This window comes from Echeneis naucrates, chromosome 9 (assembly GCF_900963305.1).
Source record: "Echeneis naucrates chromosome 9, fEcheNa1.1, whole genome shotgun sequence".
NCBI classification, from domain to species: domain Eukaryota; kingdom Metazoa; phylum Chordata; class Actinopteri; order Carangiformes; family Echeneidae; genus Echeneis; species Echeneis naucrates.
Window position 1 is genome coordinate 12306754 of NC_042519.1, and position 22895 is coordinate 12329648.

Genomic DNA, 22895 nt, shown 5'->3' on the forward strand with positions numbered 1-22895 from the left:
AGCTCAAATTGGGTGAGGGCAGGGTACATCCTGGACCGTACATTAAAATTTAAAAATAAGGTGAATATGATCGATAATTATTATGATTACTCTTATAACAACAACAACAAAACAACAACAACAACAATAATAATAATAATAATAATAATAATAATAATAATGGGTTGGCTCATCATTTACTCACTTTCTGCCCCAGCAGGGCCGGATTGACTTAACTTTGCATTGCGGTTCCGGCATGACGTTAAGCCCCGCCCATGGGAGGACGTTGTAATCTGACGTTGGACGAAGAAGGTCCCCAGAATGTAAACATGGTGACATTTAGATGAAAGAAACGACAAAATGGTCTTCGAAAGCTTGGTGGTAGATGTCCTCAACCGGTTTTTAGGAGACTACGTTGTCAATCTTGACAGCTCACAGCTGCAGCTCGGCATATGGGGAGGTAACTGAACTTGTGTGTCATTTCATCGGACCAGCTCGTCCGACAAGCTAGCTACCTAAAGCTAACAGGAGCTAGCAAGCAGGCGTGTGACAGAGACTCTCTCAGCTGTCAGCTGTCAGTTTGTCTGTCCCAAGAGCTGGTTTAGCTGTCTGTCGTCGAGCAAGACGGCACAGTCAATGCTCAAATCTATCAGAAATGTTCATTACTTGAATTATTTTTATTATTGCTTGTTACTTGTGCCGACAGGCTGTTTGCTCGATGCACACATGCGAAGTTCAGAGAAGCGAGCAATTTGGGGTCACACCCAGTCTCCCAGCCAGGTTATGGCTCGCCAATGTTTTTCATGTTGAGTCTTTTTTTACTCAAGCACAGGCAGAAAGTTTGACAACGACAGCATTTAACCCTATTGGGGCGAATGCGAGGGTCATGGCAGAAGGCTCAGAGCGAATGTTACACAATTATCAACTTAAAAGTCACTCAGCGAACATTATCTCAGTTTGTGCTCTGTTTTACTCGCATGTCTTGAGACTTGTAATAATCTGTGTGTCATAATGGTTTATTTAATGAATAGGCTCCATTGCCGGAGTGGCAAATATTTTTTGCTTTGATTGGTCTATGTTTCCATTAACCTCCTAACACAACACTATTCTATTTCGTCAATCGTCCTGCACATGATAGTAACAATGAGTGAACTTTTATCCTTGTCATCAGGTGATGCTGTCCTTACAAATCTTGAAATAAAGGAAAATGCCTTGGTAAGTTGCACCAAAATAAGCATATTTCATCATTTGTCATGGCTCTCTGTCATTCATTGTGACTATGATTTATTTTTTATTATTATTATTTTTTTTTGGCAGAGTCAGCTTGACATTCCATTTAAAGTCCGAGCTGGTCATATCGGTAAGATTTTCGATAAGATTTTGTTTCTTCGTCTGACACTTTTCTTTGTTAAAGAAGAACATTTTCTGTCAAAAGGGCGACTGGAGCTCAAGATACCATGGAAGAACCTCTACACCCAGTCAGTGGAGGCCACACTGGATGGTGTCTTTCTACTCATAGTCCCCACTGCAAGTAAGACGAGCACTTTTGTCAAGTTAGAGTGTTATTAGAGTATTATTTCCCATTCCAATTCTTAGCATTTCAGTCGAGTACCAGAATGCAGAAATTATTTAATTTAATCTAATTAAACATATATATTGTCAAGGTTTTACTAAATCAAAAACACATTAAAACATCCTTGCAATTTAAAGACATATGTTTTAGTGAAAAAAGTAAGCCTTCTAAAGTTAAATCAGGATAAGTCCACACAACACATTGTAGAATAGTAGTCAGATTGACAGATGGCTTTCACTTATTCATGATCCTAAAGTGTTTGCTAATACAAATAGGAAATTTAAGCTTAACTGTCTGTGTATCTCATTGTTGTTATCGGTCTGCAGACAAATAATCCGCACTACTCATTCCTTTCTCTTTAGGTATAAAGTATGATGCAGAAAAGGAGGAGAAACAGCTACAAGAGGCTCGTCAGAGGGAGCTACAGCGAATAGAGGAGACAAAGCTGAAGGCTGCTGAACAAGGTCAGGGTTCAACTTTGATTTTACCGATGTGTATGTGTAAGGCTAGCAAATATTCTGTCTGCAACTATCAATGTCGGCATTTTTCTTGCAAGTAACTTTTTCCCCTGAGCCACGGTGAAAGAGAGGATAGGCAACAGAGACAGCTGTGTCACTGTCAAGTGGAATGACAGAAAAACAGTTGCAAAGACTGAAAGGCAGAAAAGGTGTGGTTATTTGGAGTAGATGCAGCAAGGAGTCTGAAAGCTGAAAGAAATGTGCTAATAGTTTTATCTGGTTTTATCCAATGATTAGTTCCTGTCTTCTTTATGGAGCAGCCAAGCTGCTGCTGTCTATCTTCCTGTATTTTAACTCTGAATCAGTCAACATATTTCTCTGAATACTGGGCATAATGCTGCAGCAGTCATTCGATCAATAGATATTACATTACAGTGAAACATTTCTATGTTTATTTATTCATTTAAAAAACTGTTGACTGTAAGAGCCATTAGCATATGTAGTTCTAAGATACTTAAATTGATGCATTGCTTGACAAGTTAAAATAAAGAATACTTGATTATCTTCAAATATAAATCATAATAAAAGCTGCCGGTGGAAATAATATAAAATATTTTAAGTTGTTGCCAACTGCAATTAATAAATCAGAACATAGGCTGTAAATTAGTATAGTGAGTACATGTGAAATAATTAAAAAATATATGTACATCTTAAGTTTTCATCAGAAAACCTGAACTAACAAAAATAATAATAATAATAACAATAATAATAATATGTATATAGTTTGTTTGTTTGTTTGTGTATATTGATTGATATTGATGGTTTTGTTTTGTTTTGCTTTGTTTTTGCTTACAGAGAACCCGAAATTAGAGAAGCAGGACACCTTTGTGGAAAAACTTGTCACTCAGGTCATCAAAAACCTACAGGTTAAGATTTCTAACATCCATGTACGGTATGAAGATGATGTGAGTATTCAAGCAGACTCACCTTACTACGCATGTGCATTACCTGCATCACATTTACTCATTCCAAGCTTTTGATACTTTTTACCAGAGCAATATACAAGTGAATGACAACACTGAATATTTGGAGTAGCACGTGTATTTCTGATTTTTCCTCCTCAGGTCACCAATCCAAACTGTCCTTTGTCTTTTGGAGTGTCGCTTAAAAACCTCAGCCTTCAGGTAATGCAGTTTAATATCCCTGATTTGAGATTTTAGTCAATAATACAATAGTACTCTGAAGTCCCTTTAATTTACTGCTTGTTTGGCCTTACAGACGGCTGATGAAAACTGGAATCCCAGTCTCTTAGATGAAAATTCCAGGCTTTTCTTCAAGGTAAGAAATTCAACCACTTATGAGCAATATTTGTACTTTATAGTCTACATGTTTATATCTATAACTACAGCCTATCTGACACCCATTTTATTTGATTTCTTTGATCCTTTGGAGAAACTGAAACTTCATTTACTTCTTGAATTTTTTTTACTCAATTTCAACAAGTTGGTTTGGTTTTATGAAATTGTTTGTCAATAGTTGTTAATGAAATTTTATGTCCTTCTATCCAGTATTTGGGCAATTATCCAAACTTCAGAAATTATTGTGCACTGTCAGCTGTTTTGTCACCATGGTATCAGCTACTCTGCTCTAATCTAATTCCTCTGTGTTTTGCCTCTAAGTTGGTTCAACTCGACAGCTTATTTGCCTACTGGAATGTCAACTCAACACTGTACTCTAATCACAGTGCCAGTGAGGCTTTGGTGAGTTCCCTTGTTATTATGTGTTGGTGCCTGGATACACAGAACCCATGCCATGTCATGTTCTCTCTATATTAAGACATAACCTCAATGTAGGCACACAGAGTAATCTCAGCCATTTTGCAGTTTATGACCTTTTTGTCAAATTCCATTAATGCCTCTGCCTTCATTTTATTGGGTTCTGCAAATGCTTTTGAGGTTAATGGAAATGTAATTGATAGTTCACTTGTGTATTATTTTTAATGCACTAAGAAAGGGGGTAGGAAATATAAAAAGGTTTTAAAATACCAAGTAAACAAACAGGCAGAATATTAATGAAGATTCTTTTTCTGTGTGTTTATAGCAATGTCTTCAGAGCAGCATGGAAATCCATACCTCTTTTCATGTCAGCCATGACTTCAGTAAGCATCCTTTTGACACCCTTTTAGTCACATTTCTACTCTGATTTAACATTTTCACTTAAATGTTTATTCAACCAAATGAAATTCCCCTAGAGTGAGAAGCATGAATTAGTATTTTGCAGTAAATTGGCACTTATGTAATGTTTTTTTAGTGACATGTCAGTGTCTGAAAAGTATGTGTGAATCACACAGCTGGAATCACCACTACTAACTCATTCTACCAGATAGTGTTTCAATTGTGGGCACAAGATCACAGGATTTTTGAATGGTTTTGGATGGTGAATATATCTAAAAAAACATGTTTATACACAAGCATAAAACCACATGGATGATTATACCCATGGTTACGGCTGTTGAATAATGAGTTAGTTGTTACTTGTCCACAGTTTTCCGCCCCATCTCAGCGGATGCAAAACTACGGATGAATCCCAGGTCAGATGTGGACTTCTCCTCTCCTAAAGTGGACCTCATGGTCAATCTCAGTGAGGTGGCCATTGAACTCAACAGACCCCAGGTATTTGTGTTTGTTCATGAAATAGAGAGAAGTTAAAAACATATGAAAATAAATGAAATCATATTTTAGAAGGCAAAAAAAGTAAAGTAAGGGGATATTCCAACCACCCCTGTCCTGTTTGGTGCCTCTGAGTAATTGCTGACTTCCTCTATTTACAGTACATTAGCATCTTGGAGTTGCTGGGCTCAGTGGACATGATGTCCAGGAACCTGCCATACAGGAAGTACAGACCGGAGATCCACATTCATAGGAATGCCAGCATTTGGTAAGAATAATACCACCATTCATGTTGACTTTTGGACCCCATTTGACATTTTAAGCATTTGCATATCGTGAACATACAAGTATAAGTTTGTATCTTGCTGCTTTCTAGGTGGAGATATGTGATAACAGGTATCCTGGAGGTAGATGTGAAGCCACGTCTCCATATGTGGTCATGGCAGCACATTCGCTGCCACCGGCAGATGGTCAAACAATACAGAGAGCTCTACAAGACCAAGATCACCAGCAAGAAACCCAGTGAGGAGCTGCTCAAGCAACTAGAGGTGGGACAGGGCTTAACTGAACACAACTGAAGAGGGGGAGGGGAAGGGGGGGGGGGTAAGAGGACATCCATGGACAAAGCAGTAGTCAGTAATTCTGCAGCTGCAAACCAATAGTGCAGAGAGACTGTGCTAGCTAGACACAGTACATCTCCTTCAATTGTCCAATTAGAGATGATGTCCTTCTCAACCAATTTAATTTCCTGTGTTATGATGAATAAATTTTCATATAGATAATATTATGTTGTGTATCTAAATTTCATCAAAGTAAAGATTGTGCCGTGCATAAAAGTTCAAGGGGTTCAAGCTATTGCTCTCTGTATTTATTCTTTCTGATTAGCTGACACATTGTGGCTAGCCTGTCTTCAGTATAAAGGTTATTTGGCTCTAAGTGTTTGGCTGAGTTTTGTGTATATATATATATATATATATATATGTATGTATGTATGTATGTATGTGTGTGTATATATATATATATATATGTATATATGTATGTGTGTGTATATATATATATATATATATATATTTGGCCAACCTTTGCCTAATAAATTATTTATGATGGCATATAATTACCACTGCAAGTTGTTTCTGCTTGATTATATGCTTCCAAACATCTACTTTACCACCATTTTTATAAATCATCAGGGTCCATCATTATGGACATAAGTCATAATGGTCACTGTATTAATGAAAAGTAATATGTGATGCAAATACTTAATTATAACTATATTACCCTCTCAGTATTGCAGACTCTTTCTCCCATATTAATTTTAATTCTATAAAGGTATAGATTGCATTAGAGATAAATGCTGTAAGTCAAAGAGCACTAGCTCTAATGCTTCCTTTAGTATGTTAGATTAAGTGTTTTTCACTGTCTTGTCTCTACTCCATTAACATCATTTTTGTGGTATCTTAATTCTTAGGAGCCAGAGAAGACCTTGGATATTTTTAACATCACATTGGCCAGACAACAGGCTGAAGTGGAAGTAAGTTCCTTGTTTCACCTGTGACGGGAATCTTCGCTTCTTAGACTTGCTATTTATTTGTAGTATGACTTGTGTAAAATATTCTGTAGATGTTAGGCTCTATTGAAACTCAGTTGTTAGTATCCTTCCACCATGAATCCTCCCAAAATCAGATTTTGCAAGATAATGGGAAAACATATCAGTATTTTTCCATTTATTACCCCATTGAATATAAAACAAGAAATTTAAATTACAGCTGACTTCACTGTTTGCTTCAACTTAAATGTTCAGTTCACTTCATATATGCTATCATATATTGGTGCCCTGAAAAGTATTCTGCTTTGGATTGATTTCAGATGGCATGTAAGATGTTGTATGTATATGCTTCTATGATTCTTGGTCTCTCTACTGGCCCAAAATAGAGAAATACATAAACAAAGATAAATAGAGAAACGTGTTCATGCCTAATTCTCAGATGGAAATATAATTGGCAAATGTACATAGTCAAAGCTCATTTGAGTTCGTAACCATCCTGAGCGCTTGATGCTGCATTTACTGCAAGTATATGATTTTATTTAAATTTTTTTCTTCCCTAGGCAAGCAAGGCAGGTCTGCGTATTTATCGTCCTGGGATCAAAATGGAGGAAGAAGAGTCTCAGGGTTGGTTCGGCTGGATGTGGAATTGGGGAGGAGAGGCTGACACGCAAACAAAGGAGGTTAAAACTGGAGGTAGGACGCAAACATGATAGTCAGCAACAAATTAAAATAAAATATGCTCTATACAGGACAGAAACAAGTAATTCAGTATATAGGTCACTGTTTATGATATTATTTAGAACTTTTCATACTCATATTTTTTCTATTTCATTTATAAACTTTTGCATGGTCTCCTAGGTTTTGATGATCTGCTAACCCCTGCTGAGAAATCCAAACTCTACACTGCCATTGGCTACAGTGAGACTGCTGCTAACCACAATTTGCCAAAGAACGTGCGTCACTTCCCAGTCTTACACCCACCAACAGCTAATAATACACTTTTTATTTCATTATGTCATTTGTCATTTATGTCATTTATGTCATTTGCCATTTCCCCCTAGTTTGAGGACATGAAAGTCAACTTCCATATGGAGAAGCTGTCTGTATCCATCAAAGACAACAAGGACAGAAATGAGATCATCAGGCTAACTGTGGGAGAACTCAAGTCCACTCTCACACAGAGACCTGGAGCACAGGCCATAAAGTTTGTTATAATTTTTTGTTTGTTTGGAGTAACAGTTTTAATACTTATAGATTGCACTTCAGTGCAAATATTTCATTATTCATTAAAAAAAAAAAAAAAACTTTTCAGAACAAACGTTGCTTGTAAAAATTTCATCTAAAACTTAAATAAAATATTTTAAAACAGCATTGAAATTAGTAAATTACTGACAGTACAAGTAATGACAGTTTATGTTTAGTTTTGGTCAGTTTATAAGCAACACTTCTCAGTAGCATAAAATTTCTGTTGTAGTAAACGGCATATTGTCACTGTTTTGTAGCTGATCTTTTATTTGTTCAGCTGGGTTGTTCCTTGATAACATAGTGCTACTGTTTACCTACAGTTTGTCTCCTTCTCAGACACATGACATGAAAATCACTGACTTACTTTTTCCTTTCCTCATTTTATCAGACTCACTGCACAGCTTAGTTTGTTTGAGGTCACGGGCCTGGCCAGTAACAGGCCTGCACCAATCCTCCTTTCATCAAGGAAAGCAGCCACCGGGGCAGGAAGCCCGCTGCTGTGCATCCTTTTTGAGACCAATCCATTGGATGAAAACGCTAACCAGCGGCTTCATGTGGAATCACAACCACTGGAAATCATCTATGATGCAGTGAGTATCTGTCAGCATGCAAGTGACGTGAAAAATGGAAAAACATAAAATGGACGCATATCAAAGTCTTCTTTGTTTTGTGTTTGCACAGATAACTGTGAACAGTATGTCAATGTTCTTCATGCCTCCTGATGACCTGCAACTGGATGAGCTCACCAACGTGACCCTGATGAAACTAGAGCAGTTTAGGGACCGCACAGCCACTGGTTAGTTGCACATACACTTGTTAACATGCACTTTGCTATCAGGGGTTGATTTCAAAAGCCTGGTCTCAACTCTCTGTGGGGAAAATGTTTGCATTCTTTAGTGTTTTCACTATCATTTCCAGCTTTCCAAGTGCTCACACACAACTTGCCTGGCTCTTCCACTGAGTTAGTTGGATTGTGGTGTTTGTGTTTATTTTTCTGAGGCTGATTGCTTCCTGAGATTGTCCACTGAAATTTCAAGTTTAAATTTTTTTTCTTTCACTTTAGCTTATCTGGATGCGTTCAGCAAAGGTCCATGCTAATGAAAGCATATCATGCTGCACTTTAGCGAATGGATAGTTGAACACCATCTCTGGCTTTTAAATAAATAAATAAATAAAGATGGTAGTGACAATGAAAAAGCATTACTTACTGATTATTACAACAGTTGAATTTTACAAAGCAAAATTTTAACAACAATGTTTTTGCAACCACAAAGTTAATTTTGTTTTGCATTCCTGTGGCTGAATTTCATATGTTCCTGACACTGTTTTTTAGGTCTGATGTATGTGATTGAAACGCAGAAAATTCTCGACCTGAAGGTGAACTTGATGGCATCTTACGTCATCATTCCACAGACTGGCTTTTACAGTGGCACCCAGAACATCCTGCTGCTGGATCTTGGACACTTTAAGGTCAGATGGTGCAAAGGTTGACAATGAGTTTAAAAATCCACTCTCAAAAAGTTGTGTCAAATCCTGTGAATACACTGAAAAGAAAAACTACCTATTAAAGATCATCCTTTATTATATATCAGTGGCCTCATTTGGAGGTTTAAGAATTAAGTTCTGAGAATTTAAATGAAACTTTTAATTTATAAAGATATAAATCTTGTTGACTTTTCAGATGTCCAGTCAAAGCAGGAAAGCTTTGCCTCAGCTATCAGCTTGCTCCAGCAACATTGAGGACATCATGTCTAGAGCATACGACAGCTTTGACATCAAGCTCAGTAGCCTGCAGTTCCTTTATAGCAAACCAGGTAAACTTGCAAGATTATGTTATTCTTATAATTAAAAGTTCTTAACTCAGAGGTCCTGCATGGGTTGAGTGTTAAATGAATCTACTGTTTGGAAACGGTATTGTTTTTCTTTTCCTGTAGAAAACTGTGTTGACCCTTGAGACATCTCAAACCTTGATGCGAGGTGTAAATGGAAGGATTTCATCCTACATGCATTTACAGTGTGTGATTGTAAAATATTGTCTGTGTTTCAAAGATGGTGACTGGAAAATGGCTCGCAAGCAGAAACGGTCACCACTTCACATCCTAGAGCCAGTGGATCTAAAAATGGATTTCAGCCGTGCGATGGTGGTCAAAGACTCACGCATGGCAAAGTGCGTAATTTTTTCACACATTCGCATTAAATTTGGGTATTGAATTGCTAATGTTTTAGTCAGTTTTTTTTTTTTTATTATAAGCAATGAGACAAACTAGGCAAAAGTAAGAAATACAACAAACCTTCAAAATTGAGTAAATTAATCCTAATCCCTTATTTGTAAGGACCACGATCGAGGATTGTTTGTTAAAAATTCAGTTCCATACGTTTGTTTGTATATCTTTGTTTCCATGTTTGCATGTACTTTCCAGGTACAAGATGTCTGGAGAACTTCCACTGTTGTCTCTACGCATTTCTGATGATAAACTTCGAAGTGTTTTGGAGCTGGTAGAAAGTATCCCACTGCCTGAGAGCAGACCTGCTGCTCGCACCTCTGGGCAATCCTCCACTTCAAAGGCAAGAACAGCGCAACTTTCTCTTAATGATGCTGTCCAAATTTTTTGAGGATAAGATAAATTTGTGAAAGGGATTATTTACAGTTTAACGCTCTCTTCATCCCCCTGAAATTATTATATGATGAAGGCAGTTTCTTTAATAACAACACTGGCAGATTTATATATATTCAGTTAGTTAAAAATGTTATGTTTCTGTGTAATTTTTTACTCAGCCAAAGCAGTCGTTCACGCCCCAGCTCACTCCCAGAAGACCTCCAAACTTTTCTGATCAGCGCTCATCACTAATTTTTGAATCATGTGAGACCATCAGCATCACATCTTTGGGTGAGAAAACACATGTTCATACTGCACTTTTGTCTTTTTATGTCCCTGAAGTCATGCACACATACAACGAATCATTGCACTAAATACCCTGTAACAGTCTGTGTTATTGGTATATGACGGATAGAAAATTGTTTTCTGTTTGTTACCACTCAGGGTCAGAAGAAGATTTGTTCTATGATGCTCCCAGCTCTCCCATTGGTGACCAGCCATTCTTCCCAGACAATCCCATGCCACTGCGCTATGGAGACATGCACAAAAGAAAAAGTCTGATCAAGGAAGAGTCTCAAAAGAACATGACTGACTTCATCATGAAGTTTGAAATCAGTGAGGTACAGAGAGATTTTACTGGGCAACATGACAAACTCGTGTCAGATGTTATTGAATTCCTTTGTCACTTAAATTTTGTGTTAGTGTTATTTAAATTCTGTAGTCATAGGACATAAATTAAATATAGGGTGATGCTAGTGTCACAACCATTAAATGATCATATTGATATGTTTCCTCTTGTACTCTCTTTACATCCTTTTTTAGTTTTCCATTCAGTTGTGTCATCTGTCTGGGGATCAGGAGGTCATAGTACTCCACTTGGACATAGAAGGTCTGGGCACAGAGCTGAAACTTCGCACCTTTGACATGACATCAAATACATACCTTCGAGAGATTTGCCTCAAGTGTCCCGAATACATGGGTGGGTAAATGTTTCCAAGATTGTGTGTCATCTCTCTTTTCAAGAGGCTGCTTTCATTATTCAAATTGCATGCATGCATGTATTTATAAGCAATAGTTAATGTGAGACAATCCAAGGTTACAGTTTTAAATGTTCTGTCATTTTTTCTTTTTCTGTAGATTCTGAAGACAAGCAGGTTCAGTTGATAACGACTCTGGACAACACAGAGGTTGACTTGCTCACCCTGGAGTACATCAAAGTATGCGTGGCACATGTAGACTGACTTTAGATTGATTGATTCATTTAGTTACCGTAAATCCACACATTGCTAATACCCTGAACAATTATTCTAAGGATTGCATATCTTTTGTAGGCTGATAAAAATGGCCCTGAGTTCAAGTCTCAACACAACAATACAGAGCAGCTCATCAAGGTGATTTATGATTTAATATGATTTAATGTTTTAGTGATTCTTTCTTTGTTTTTTTTTCTTTGATGTTTAGATGCATGTTTACATAGGTTTCACTGTCAACAATTTCAACTATTGGAGTTTGTTGATTAAAGTATACCTTTATTGTCACCTTGCAAAAATGTGCTGAATGTGACTTTGAAGGATATTCATATTATGCACAAACTTTCTCTTGGCTTCAAAAATTAAGTGACTTAGATATTTGTTTGAAAAGTTTTATAACGTGAATTCATACGCAGCTGTGATAACTTTACAGTATTATAACTTCTGAACAAGACAGAATAATTCTGGCTATTATTATTATGCTGCAACTAAGGAAGGGGAGATTTTGATATATCAGCAATTTTGGTGATATAAGTTGGTGGTGGAAAACAGTCTCAGGCTGGTATTTTGACTATTATTCTATTCCACCTTATTTTAAGATTTTAACATTGTATTTCTCATTAGGTGACCTTTTCATCCCTGGATGTCCATCTCCATACGGAGGCTCTCCTCAATGCCATGAACTTCCTGAGCAAACTCCTTCCTGAACCCAGTAAGAAGGAAGGAAGGCAGGAGGAACTCCCGACTATCCCTGAGGAGGAGGAGGCAGAGAGGGAGGAAGATAAGAAGGAGGAAACTTCTCTAACCAAGAAGAGAAGTAAAAGAGCTTAACAAACCCTTTTGGAGTGTCATTGAATTTTAGTCTCCAAAGGCTTTATTCTTCAGTAATAATGTTTGTCGTACTGTAATTACTCATCTTCTCCACTGCTCCCCTCTTGTCACCTCTGTGTTCACAGGTTCAAAGGGTACAAAGTTTGCAGATGTGGTGAATCTACATATCAGAGCTGATCTCCGATGTCTGAAGGTTTTCATTCGAGGACAGAAAGCCAGGATCTCTGAGATTAGTATAGAGGGTATGTAAGCCTTTATGAAATCTCCAAGAATGTTAAATTCAGTCCTCCATTGCATCTCTGTGGGTGTTTCTTGTTTTGACACTGTTTGTTGTACATTGTGTCCAACTGATGCTCCCTGTGACAAGTTCTGTATTTACAGTGGTCTTATGATGAAGTATCTCATAAAGTGGGAAATCTAAACTGTTCACTGGATGTCTCACCTTATCAACCATCCAGGTCTGGTCTCTGAGGTTCTGATGAGGAAAAAAGAGATGGAGATTCTGGCAAACCTGAAGAGTATTGTGATCTTAGACTGCGACAAAGACGCCTTTTACAAGAAGGTACAATCAGCAAGTCACTTTTTCTCTAAAAACAAGAACAACATTAATAAATATGTATAAGAAATGCAGGTCTAATATTTAGTCATATTCTGTGCCTTTAAAGTTCTATTAATAATTTATTACACCTGTGCCAACGTTATGTCTCATTTCTTAGGCTGTATCTATAGCAGATAAGGAGGTGTTTGACTTCCACATGGTGAACTACACAGATGCAACAGAAGGAGATGCCTATCTGGATATGTCTAAAGTTGACACCTCGGTCTCCCTGACTGTAGGATGTATCCAATTCATCTTTCTCAATAAATTTGTCTCCTCCATGTTGGTAAGAATCCCAACAGAATAAATTTTGTTCACCTGTCAGGGATTATTGGGGTTTTCTGGTTCTTTCGTGTGGTGATTGGAATAAGATGGAATGGAATTGATTAATTAATTAATTCTACATGCTCTTATTATATATTCTTTTTGTCCCCCCTTATTTTTCCTAGGCATTTGTCAATAACTTTCAAGAGGCCAAAGAGGCCCTGGCTGAGGTGACTGTCCACGCTGCAGAAAAGGCAGCATCAGGTGTTAAGGAGCTGGCAGAGCGAAGTACTCGAATTGCTCTGAACATCCACTTCAATGCCCCTGTCATCTTCCTCCCACAGTCTTCTTCTTCCTCCAATGTCATTGTAGCAGATCTTGGTCTTCTGTCTGTCAAGAACCGTTTTTCCAAGCAGCCTTGCAAAAGTGATGCTAAGATCCCTCCTGTTGTGGACATAATGACTGTGAGACTGACTGACCTAAAGTTGTACAGGTCAGAGTTCAATCCCATTTCGGATTTAAAGTTACAAAGTAAACATAATTACATATTTACCTGCTTGTAATATTAATTATGATTTTCAGTAGTCTGATATTCTTTTCAAAATTAATGTAATAACTGTTGTGTTGTCATTGGTTCCAGGACGACATACATAAATGAAGGATTTCAAGGAGAGACCCAACTACTGAAGCCAGTCAGCCTTGACTTGGAAGTCCTGAGAAATCTTTCATCCAACTGGTATCACAGCATACCTGACATAGAGATCACCGCTCATCTAAAGCCTATGACTGTAAGTGGTACCATATGAAGAGAAATACAAAGGAAGGCTAGACTTTGTGGTGCTCTTTTTTTATCATATACATATCATATACATTTTTATATAATTTTATTTGTATATTTTATCACCATTCCATCTCTGTTGCTTCAAAAAAGACTCTTATTGGATTATTAATTCTTAGACTTGTGAAATGGACTAGATTATAATTCTATTATTTGTTTTTAATTCACCCTAGATTTATAATATTCTGTCTCTTCCTCCAACAGCTAATCCTCAGCCAGGATGACATGATAGTGGTCCTGAGGACACTGAGTGAGAACCTGACAGAGAAATCTGATGCCGTTCCTCCTCCAGCTTCTTTACCTATCACGGATCAGTCTTCTGACTCTGTATCCAACAAAGAGTCCCAAGGCTCTGGAACCACTGGCCCACCCAGCAGTAAGGAGTTGTTTGTGTTCATGTGTTCTAAAATAAAATCCCAGAAAGCTGATTAACTCTAGTAATGTGCTCCCCATGATGGGAGATATCTGGACCATTATAACTAAAATGCAATTAATGTTTTTAAAATAATAACAATAAATTATTTAAGTGTTCTGTGTTGTCATAATTCTAAAGGTAACACAGTGGTGATTGCTGCAGTGGTGGAGACGCAAAAAGACAGAAAGCTGAAGAGCACACTCAAATTAAACTTCACGATTGACTCCATGACACTGGTCGTGTACAGTCCTAATGAGAATGAGGTAATGCATAAACGGACACAGACATTAACTATGTCAAGAATAATTGATAACTGTATTAAATAAAGTGAGGCTTTTTTACAGGATTTGTGTATTTAACAGAAAGGTTATGTTGTTTCACAGATACAGCTGGTGGACTCACATGATGAACAGTTTAAACTTGCCGAGTTTACTTTGGGCACTATATCCACCTCCGTCCACATGTTCTCCGACAGCTCCATGAAGGCCTCAGTGCAGCTAGCTGCCTGCCTTCTTGATGACAAGAGACCCAGAATCAAGATGGTCACTCCAAGGTACAAATGCACACTTGGCACTACAACGCTTGCTGTGATCCAAATTTGCCAGCAGGATTTTCCTTGTGCACCATCAAATGTTGTTGTAGCTTTTGTAATACAGTGTGAGACTGGTCTTACTGCTAGAAATCTGCAGCTCAGTAATTCATTATGCTCATATGATGAAAATAATATTAATAAAAATATACAGGGTAATTATTTAGCCATATGAGCTTAGCAGGGGATAGTATGGATGTATGTCGCCCTGCTGATTAGCACAATTTAAGGGGATGAACAGCACCTTTAATTTATCTCCCAGGATGATGGCCATGCGCCCAGGTGCAGAACAGAACATGATGGTGGAGGTGAATTATCGTCAGAACCGTGAAGGCACAGTGTTGGACACGGTGGTGCAGGATGTGTACTTGTGTGCCAGCATGGAGTTCCTGCTCACTGTGGCAGATGTCTTTCTCAAGGCCACCCAGCAGGGCTTTGCTCAAGCTCCACAACATAAGAGCAGTACTGGAACCAGCGATAAAAGGAATATGAACTCCTCTGTCACATCCAAAGAGTCCAGTAAGTTATCTAGAATTAGTTTTAATCTAGTTCAATGAAAGTATATTCCAAAGGAAATTTTGATGCAGGTTCTTAAAATCTTAAAGTACGTCTTTGTTTTCCTTTTTGGATTAAATTTGGGTTAAATACAAATGAATTAAGATGCTGTAATTTCCAACCTGTTTTCATGGGCCCTCAGCTGATGTTCACCTCTGACTTGCTTTGTTGCTTTCAGCTGCAACTCCAGCTGTGGTGTCGAAAACAGAGATGAATGTTCTGGTGCGTAACCCAGAGATTGTGTTTGTGGCTGACCTGACTCGTGCTGACGCCCCGACCTTGGTGATGACCACAGAGTGTGAATTAGTAATGAAAAGTGGGGCAGAGGGATCAAAGATGACTGCTGTTATCAAAGATCTTAAGGTTTGTATAATCATATTGTATGACCTTAAAAGAAGCAAACTATGCTATTTTAATGAATAGTAGTTGGTGCTGTTGCCCCACAAGAAAAAGGTCTTGGGCTCCCGGCCTGGGGCCTATCATTACAGAGTTTGCATGTTCTCCCTGCACCTGTGTGGGTTTCCTCCAGGTACTCCAGTTTCTTCCCACTGTCCAAAGACATCATGTTTGGGTTAACTGGTGACTCTAAATTGTCTGTAGTTCTGAGTGTGAGTGGGAGTGGTTGTTTGCCTCTGTCAAACTTTGTATGTTGGCCCTGCGATGGACTGGCAACCTGTCCTGGGTGACCTCGCCCTCACCCACTGTGAGCTGGGATTGGCTCCAGCACCCCCCACGACCCAGAAACGGATAAGCGGTTGAAGATGAATGAATGAATAAAATCTTTCTTTTGTTAATGTTTGTTATTTTAGGTTGTGGCATGTCCCTTTTTGAGAGAGAAGAGGAAGAACAATGTGACCACAGTTCTGCAGCCATGTCAGGTGTTCTTTCAAAGTACTCAATCCCCTACAGCAACTCAGACTATGGAAGTATCCATCAATTTTGTCAAGTTGAAGGTACCCTTTTTTTTTCTTCTTCTGTATTATAATGGAGTTTCATTAATGCATCCAAACAATTAAAAGAGCCAGAAAGTCAGTATATGTATTAATACAGAATAAGCAAAATGATTGATTAATCTTCTTTTATGAGACAAAATAAGTTTGCCTATCAGCTACTATTGTAGTGCAGTGTGGCATTAACTAAATATTGAAATTTTGCTTTGAAATTAGTGTTGTCTAACTGTGGTATCAAACTGCTTTTTTTCTGCTTTTTCTCTGCCCAGGTATCTCCAATCATCATTAACACAGTCATCACCATCCAGTCAGCACTAACTCCCACAGCAGAGACCCCTGTGGAGCTGGAGAGTCCTGTTCCTATTAACCTCTGGGAAAAACAGGGCTGGAAAGAGCTCAAACTCTGGTTCCTGGAAGAGGAGGGCGATGAAGATGCAAGGCCACCGGTCCCACTGATTCCACGGGGAGAGACTTTACGGGTATTTAGCTACATTTTTGCTCAAATGATGTCTGCTGGTGCCTTTAATGTTACAGACTTGAAACTTAAGAGGTATTCCAGACTAATGTGTAAGGCCATTGGCTATCCATCCCTGCAGGCTACCATCAACTCAATCTGTCTGACTCTGGAAGCTGGTGTGGGACATCGCACTATACCCATGCTTCTGGCCAAATCATCCTTCCACGGAGAGGTTACAAACTGGTCAACACTTATTAATTTACACAGTGAGCTCAACCTGGAGGTAATACACAGAAACCCATACAGTACCTGATTCATTCCCAAGATAAGCTATTTAGAATGAGGTGATGGGCCTGATTTTGCTCACTGCCATCATTAGCATGATCTTCAATCACTTACAGTGGGGCCAAAAAGTATTTAGTCAGCCATAGGTACACTTCAACTATGAGAGACAAAATGAGAAAAAGAAAAAAAAAAAAAACCAGGAAATCACATTGTAGGATTTGTAAAGAATTTATTTGTAAATTAAGGTGGAAAATAAGTATTTGGTCAATACTTAGTAACATAACGTTTGTTAGCAATGACAGAGGTCAAACGTTTCCTGTAAGTCTTCACCAGGTGTGCACACACTGTAGCTGGTATTTTGGCCCATCCCTCCATGCAGATCTCCTCTGGAGCAGTGACGTTTTGGGGCTGTCGCTGGGCAACATGGACTTTGAACTCCCTCCACAAATTTTCTATGGGGTTGAGGTCTGGAGACTGGCTAGGCCACGATCCTGCAGTGTCATTTTGTCTGTACCTATGATGAAAATTACAGACCTCTCTCGTCTTTCTAAGTAGGAGAACTTGCACAATCAGTGGCTGACTAAATACTTTTTTGCCCCACTGTATGCCTTTGCCAATGTCAAGACAATAGCTGGCTTGCTTTTCTATTCATGTATTAGCATAATTATTATTTATCGTCTATTTAAGTTGTCCTACTCATAGTTTTCATTGTATGTTAAACCATATAATGCCAATGCTTACACCCCCAATGCACATACACACAATTTTTTTCCATGAAGAGTTTAAAATTTGTTATCCTACTGTCATCATACTGAGAGTGGTGAAAAAAACTTGCCCACTCTTAAGTCACTGTTTTTCACCCACCTAAGGTAATGTAACCCTCACACCCAGCCCTTGAATATATTAGCCATTGGCAAATTTATTGAGTAACAATAGGATGATCGTCTTATGCACAACAGTACACAACTCCAAGATTTAAGCTTGTGCTCTTGATTGATTGCATTTTATGTTATGTGTATAATGTACTTTTTACTGTTACTCGTATTTTACTTGGACTTATTTTATTCAGTTGTTACTTGTTAATTCTCTTTTGTCGCTTAAATTGTGTCTTTTCTTTAGGTTCACTATCACAATGAAATGATGGGCGTGTGGGAACCGCTGCTGGAGCCATTAGAAGATGAGACAAAAGATGGCTTCAGACCATGGAGACTTGAATTGAAGGTACTGATATATGCATAAATCTACAATCAGAGACCCACATCTTGGTGTGTGTGTTTGTATATGTGTTTACCGAACCTTCATCTTTTACACACACACACACACACACACACACACACCCTTAAACAGTAATCCTGATTGTTTACTATTGTTTTACCAGATGAAGAAGAAGCCAGTGAAGCATGACATATGTTTATCTGATGAAGTGGATTACAATATCCCAGACTACAATACAATCATCTCCATCAGCAGTAAAGACCAGCTCAACGTCACCCTCTCCAAATGTGGACTGGCCATGCTGAGTAACCTTGGCACGGTAAGAAATACACCAATTTTGACAGAATGTCTGAGGTTGAGCAGTCATCCATGATGCACATGTACTTTGGGTTTCCCCAGGCGTTTGCAGATGCTGCCAAACAGACAGCTGAGTGCTTCCAGAAGGACGAAGCTCCATTTGTGGTGAAAAACCGGCTTGGCTTGCCAGTGTCCGTCCGCCACAGTGAGATGTTTTCTCCCATCAATCGGCAGAGCAATAATTACTCTGTGGAGCTGGAGGATGGGGAAACCCTTGGAATGGACTATACAACCACAACAGAGTCCGACCAGTTCTCAGCCATGATCTCCTTGAGTGGAAAGGACTACTTCATACAGCCGAGTGAGTTAGGCATGTGCATATAGAGTACAACAGTACAATAATAAATTATTTCACTATTACCAAATAAACGTTACCTGTTAGCGGTAGTAACTGACACATACCGACAAAGTGAAGCCGCAATTAAAAAAATAGGTGCAAGATGGATTCTTTAACAGTTATCTGGTTGATGTTGTTTGTTTCATATCCAGGAAAAAACTAATAAAATTAGTAGGTAACCTTACTGATAAATGTGGTCATATACCCTCCACTCTCTCTACTCTATTTCTTATTAGTGTCATCATAAAACCCAAATGTCAAAATAATTTGAAGTGCTCTAATTTTCTCTCCTCTCTGTAGCTCCAGTGGGCCACACCTCTACCAGTGTGATCCCCCTGATCAAGGTGGGCAGAGGAATGTACAGTGTAATGCATAAAGACTCTGGAGTCACTCGTTTCCTGGTCTGTCAGATTTACTCAATGGAGGGCAGCAAGTACATCAAGATCCGCTCTCCTTTCCAGGTATCTCGCACATTGTCATACATGTGAAATAGCTGGCCTGTTCCTGTACGTATAGAGGTTCCTTCGTGGTTAAATCAAAGTCTCAATGAAATATAAATTATTTTCAAAATATATGATGATAAATAAGCAGCAGCAGAGGATAATGTCTTTATTGGCTATTTAAAATATAATAAGATTACAAATTTAACTGAAATTAAGATGTTAACAATTTTTTCTGTTATACAGATCATCAATCATTTCACAATACCATTCAAAGTTTTTGAAGACTCAACATGTCTGGGCACAGCACTCCCCACCGAGGAGTTCTGTGTGCCCCTGGACTCATACAGGTTAGGGCAAATAACATCTCCTGTCCACAGCTGTACAAATATGTTAATAGACCCTGCCACTACCATTGTCTGCTCCCCCTCTCAGGTCAGAGTTGAGCCTTCAGCCAGTAATGGAGGATGACCTTGACAGTGAGGCTGCTGAGTTTGAGTGTTCAGAGGGCTTCAGTTACGAAGACTTCAGCAACCAGCAGCCTAAGACATGCCTCCAGCAGACGTGTCGTCGCCGTGGAAACCAGAGTGGTGTGATGATGATCAACATTGTGCCATTAAGGGATGCTGTGACATTCAAACACACTGGGGGTATTGGGGAGAACTTTGATGTACCCTTTGTGCTTCACCTTTGGCCTTCATTCCTACTACGCAACCTGCTGCCTTACCCTATCGCCTACAGCCTCGAGGTAGAATCTGATTCCTCTGACCATTTTAGTGTTTGAACATTCAGTTGGTGTCGCAGATTAAGCCCAATCCAAAGTACAAAATATGCTTACTTTACCACTGTTTTGCAGTATTCAGGCAATAGTTGATTGCAAGTAATTAATAGTATAAAATCAAATTTCAGTCTTGGTGTACAATGCTGAAGCGTTGTTGGCATTTCATGTGGCATTTCATGAATGGGGACTATTCAAGGACATTTGAGACCTGAGAAAGCACCTACATTTTATCATTGTAAGTCTTCTGGCTTGTATTTGAACAATGCAGCTGGTGAATGCAGAAAATTTTGAACCAACAGCAAATGTTTCTAAAGCAGAGCTTGGTCTAGTTAATTTGTATCAGCTGACAGTGGTGGAAATGGATATTTACCAGTCTACATTAATATTTTTACAGGAGCAGTTACTCTAATGAATCAGCATTATACTCCAAGATTCTTCATGATGAATTTTTGGCAAGACAATTGTTGCTTAAATCAGGTTTCAGATTCTGTTTTTCTCAGCAAACCTACTTGCTTCCTGGTCAACAGGACAGTGGAGTCTCTGCCCCTCGGGCCACTCTGGACCCAGGTCACTCTGCCCAGCTTCACACCGCAGTCATCAACCAGTCAAAACTCAGTCTCAATCTGCTGGACTATTTGGCTCAGGACTGGACTTCTGAGTACAGGTCTGACTTCAATCTCTTTCCCGTAGTTAGCCCTTGTGATATCTATTGTTGATAATTTGCTCTTAAACATCATTGCTCCAGATAGTAAATCACCATTCCATGTTACCCTATGCAATAGAATTTCTCATCAGAAAAACAATCTTATCATACAGGCTCCAGAGTGACCAGGAAGAGATCACCTTCATTGTGTTTCAGTCTTTACAAGTGGATGAAGAGGATGTGGTTGAAGGGGCAGAGAGGAAGAGAGCTCAGCTAGATATAGCAGTACATGTTAAATATGACCTGGGACAGACAGTGATTGCTTTCCACTCTCCATATTGGATGCTGAATAAGACAGGCAGGTTACTTCAGTACAAGGCTGATGATATCCACCGCAAGCATCCCATGGACTATGACAAGCCCCTGCTCTTCTCCTTCAAACCTCATTACTTCTACAAAAACAATAAGGTAAGGGAAAGTAATGTTTTACTTAAAGTCAAGCTACAAACAGATGTTGGTCGATGACCTAATTTGACAGATTTTTCAATTAAATCATCTAAAAGCAAAATTTCACTCTCCATTATTCAATGAAGATATCTTTAGGTCTAGGACACTTTGAGTTGTACCAAACTCAAACATTGCATTGAAGCTTATATAATGTTTTGCACATTTGAATACTCCAATTTGTATACAGTATGCAATGATTTAATTAGTAAGAATAATAACTAATTACGTACTCTATCTATCTCTCTCTTTCTCTTTTCATCCAACAGGTCCGCCTAATGATTTCAGACAGTGAACACTCTGATGAATTCTCCCTGGATACAGTTGGTAGTCATGGAGAAGTGAAATGTAAAGGCAGATACAAAGATTACCTGGTAAGATTTCTCCTCAGAAAATCATATATGTCAACACTCTCAGACTTAGTGTCACTATTTTTATCTAAAGAGATTTTGGATGCTATTCTATGTAACTTTTCTATGCTACTAGGGCAAGTTGGGTTTTTGAAAAAATAGATGATTGTAATAATTTGTGCAATATCTATCTGACCTCAGGTTGGTGTGAAGATTGAAGCGAGCAGTTTCAGTCTTACCCGCATGGTGACTTTTGTGCCCTTTTACATGCTGGTCAACAGAACCAAGCACAGCGTCTTCGTCTGTGAGGAGGGGCAGGAAAATTGGACCGAAGCTAAACCAGAGCAGGTCAGAGCCAAAACCTTTGCCAGGCCTGTGAATCTGATGGAAATAGCTTGGCTTGGAAAGTACTTATTGACTTAGCATCTACTATTTTTAGGAGAAGCCATTATTATATTTCGTTCTATTCTACATGTAGTCAGGGGTTCCTTTCTGGCCTGAAAATGACACCAAGCGGCTAAAGATCAAAGTAGATGGTTGTTTATCACCTCCTCGGACTATTGACTTCACACGGCCAGAGAACTGCCTGTTGTTGCACCTGGACAACTCTGTGAGTAGACACACTCAGAGATAATATTCATTCTTGCGCATTGACAATCAGAGCTTTAAAAAGATATGATATATTTCAGTATATTTCTTTCTGTTCTCCAGGTGGGTGGGATCACTGTAGACGTAAACCTATCAGAACATTCAGCCACAATCCGATTCTCAGAGTACCACGATGGTGCAGCCCCCTTCCTCATCATCAACCATACCAAAGACCGCACTCTTCAGTTTTATCAGAGGTGGGAAGCATATCATAAGGAAAAGAATATTTTAACTCTGGCATGGCATGCATTTTTATTTGCTCTTTCAGGTGTGTTCTTGGTCATCTTCAGGTTAGCCTGTAATGTATTATACTACTCTGCCACCAATAAATGAAAGTATAATGGCCTCATATATGGACACCAGGTCCAAGGAGGTTAAACCATAGCCTTCAGTGTCAGCACTAATAGTGTTGTAAATTTTCTTTGCAAGCATCAAGTTAAATCAATACATTTAAAGTGTTTTGTGAATGTGCAACATTCTTGTGAAAATGAAGAAATACAGAATCAAGTTAACAGAATATC

General features: G+C 38.7%; 1 protein-coding gene across 3 annotated transcripts in view; it reads left to right on the forward strand.

Annotated features, from left to right (window-relative positions):
* Positions 1 to 271: 271 nt before the first annotated feature.
* Positions 272 to 22895, forward strand: part of vps13a (vacuolar protein sorting 13 homolog A) — a 33610-nt gene continuing 10986 nt past the window's right edge. For all 3 annotated transcript variants that reach the window (XR_003841085.1, XM_029510272.1, XM_029510273.1), the window contains exons 1-54: positions 272 to 439; positions 1151 to 1194; positions 1297 to 1339; positions 1415 to 1510; positions 1915 to 2016; positions 2866 to 2975; positions 3135 to 3194; positions 3289 to 3348; positions 3690 to 3770; positions 4111 to 4168; positions 4555 to 4682; positions 4841 to 4947; positions 5056 to 5227; positions 6148 to 6210; positions 6786 to 6918; positions 7084 to 7178; positions 7287 to 7429; positions 7859 to 8060; positions 8152 to 8266; positions 8804 to 8940; positions 9152 to 9284; positions 9520 to 9637; positions 9891 to 10035; positions 10247 to 10358; positions 10512 to 10687; positions 10890 to 11046; positions 11205 to 11284; positions 11399 to 11458; positions 11942 to 12134; positions 12274 to 12390; positions 12607 to 12710; positions 12865 to 13032; positions 13196 to 13503; positions 13651 to 13798; positions 14053 to 14224; positions 14402 to 14526; positions 14647 to 14816; positions 15115 to 15371; positions 15586 to 15770; positions 16217 to 16360; positions 16627 to 16836; positions 16954 to 17097; positions 18219 to 18320; positions 18478 to 18633; positions 18714 to 18972; positions 19309 to 19469; positions 19695 to 19798; positions 19884 to 20196; positions 20757 to 20893; positions 21046 to 21340; positions 21646 to 21750; positions 21928 to 22074; positions 22205 to 22336; positions 22438 to 22571. Coding sequence is in view for 2 of the 3 variants with exons in the window: in XM_029510272.1 (XP_029366132.1) it covers positions 340 to 439; positions 1151 to 1194; positions 1297 to 1339; positions 1415 to 1510; positions 1915 to 2016; positions 2866 to 2975; positions 3135 to 3194; positions 3289 to 3348; positions 3690 to 3770; positions 4111 to 4168; positions 4555 to 4682; positions 4841 to 4947; positions 5056 to 5227; positions 6148 to 6210; positions 6786 to 6918; positions 7084 to 7178; positions 7287 to 7429; positions 7859 to 8060; positions 8152 to 8266; positions 8804 to 8940; positions 9152 to 9284; positions 9520 to 9637; positions 9891 to 10035; positions 10247 to 10358; positions 10512 to 10687; positions 10890 to 11046; positions 11205 to 11284; positions 11399 to 11458; positions 11942 to 12134; positions 12274 to 12390; positions 12607 to 12710; positions 12865 to 13032; positions 13196 to 13503; positions 13651 to 13798; positions 14053 to 14224; positions 14402 to 14526; positions 14647 to 14816; positions 15115 to 15371; positions 15586 to 15770; positions 16217 to 16360; positions 16627 to 16836; positions 16954 to 17097; positions 18219 to 18320; positions 18478 to 18633; positions 18714 to 18972; positions 19309 to 19469; positions 19695 to 19798; positions 19884 to 20196; positions 20757 to 20893; positions 21046 to 21340; positions 21646 to 21750; positions 21928 to 22074; positions 22205 to 22336; positions 22438 to 22571 (7520 nt within the window). In the remaining variant the exon portion in view is untranslated. The remainder of the gene's footprint in view (positions 440 to 1150; positions 1195 to 1296; positions 1340 to 1414; positions 1511 to 1914; positions 2017 to 2865; positions 2976 to 3134; positions 3195 to 3288; positions 3349 to 3689; positions 3771 to 4110; positions 4169 to 4554; positions 4683 to 4840; positions 4948 to 5055; positions 5228 to 6147; positions 6211 to 6785; positions 6919 to 7083; positions 7179 to 7286; positions 7430 to 7858; positions 8061 to 8151; positions 8267 to 8803; positions 8941 to 9151; positions 9285 to 9519; positions 9638 to 9890; positions 10036 to 10246; positions 10359 to 10511; positions 10688 to 10889; positions 11047 to 11204; positions 11285 to 11398; positions 11459 to 11941; positions 12135 to 12273; positions 12391 to 12606; positions 12711 to 12864; positions 13033 to 13195; positions 13504 to 13650; positions 13799 to 14052; positions 14225 to 14401; positions 14527 to 14646; positions 14817 to 15114; positions 15372 to 15585; positions 15771 to 16216; positions 16361 to 16626; positions 16837 to 16953; positions 17098 to 18218; positions 18321 to 18477; positions 18634 to 18713; positions 18973 to 19308; positions 19470 to 19694; positions 19799 to 19883; positions 20197 to 20756; positions 20894 to 21045; positions 21341 to 21645; positions 21751 to 21927; positions 22075 to 22204; positions 22337 to 22437; positions 22572 to 22895) is intronic.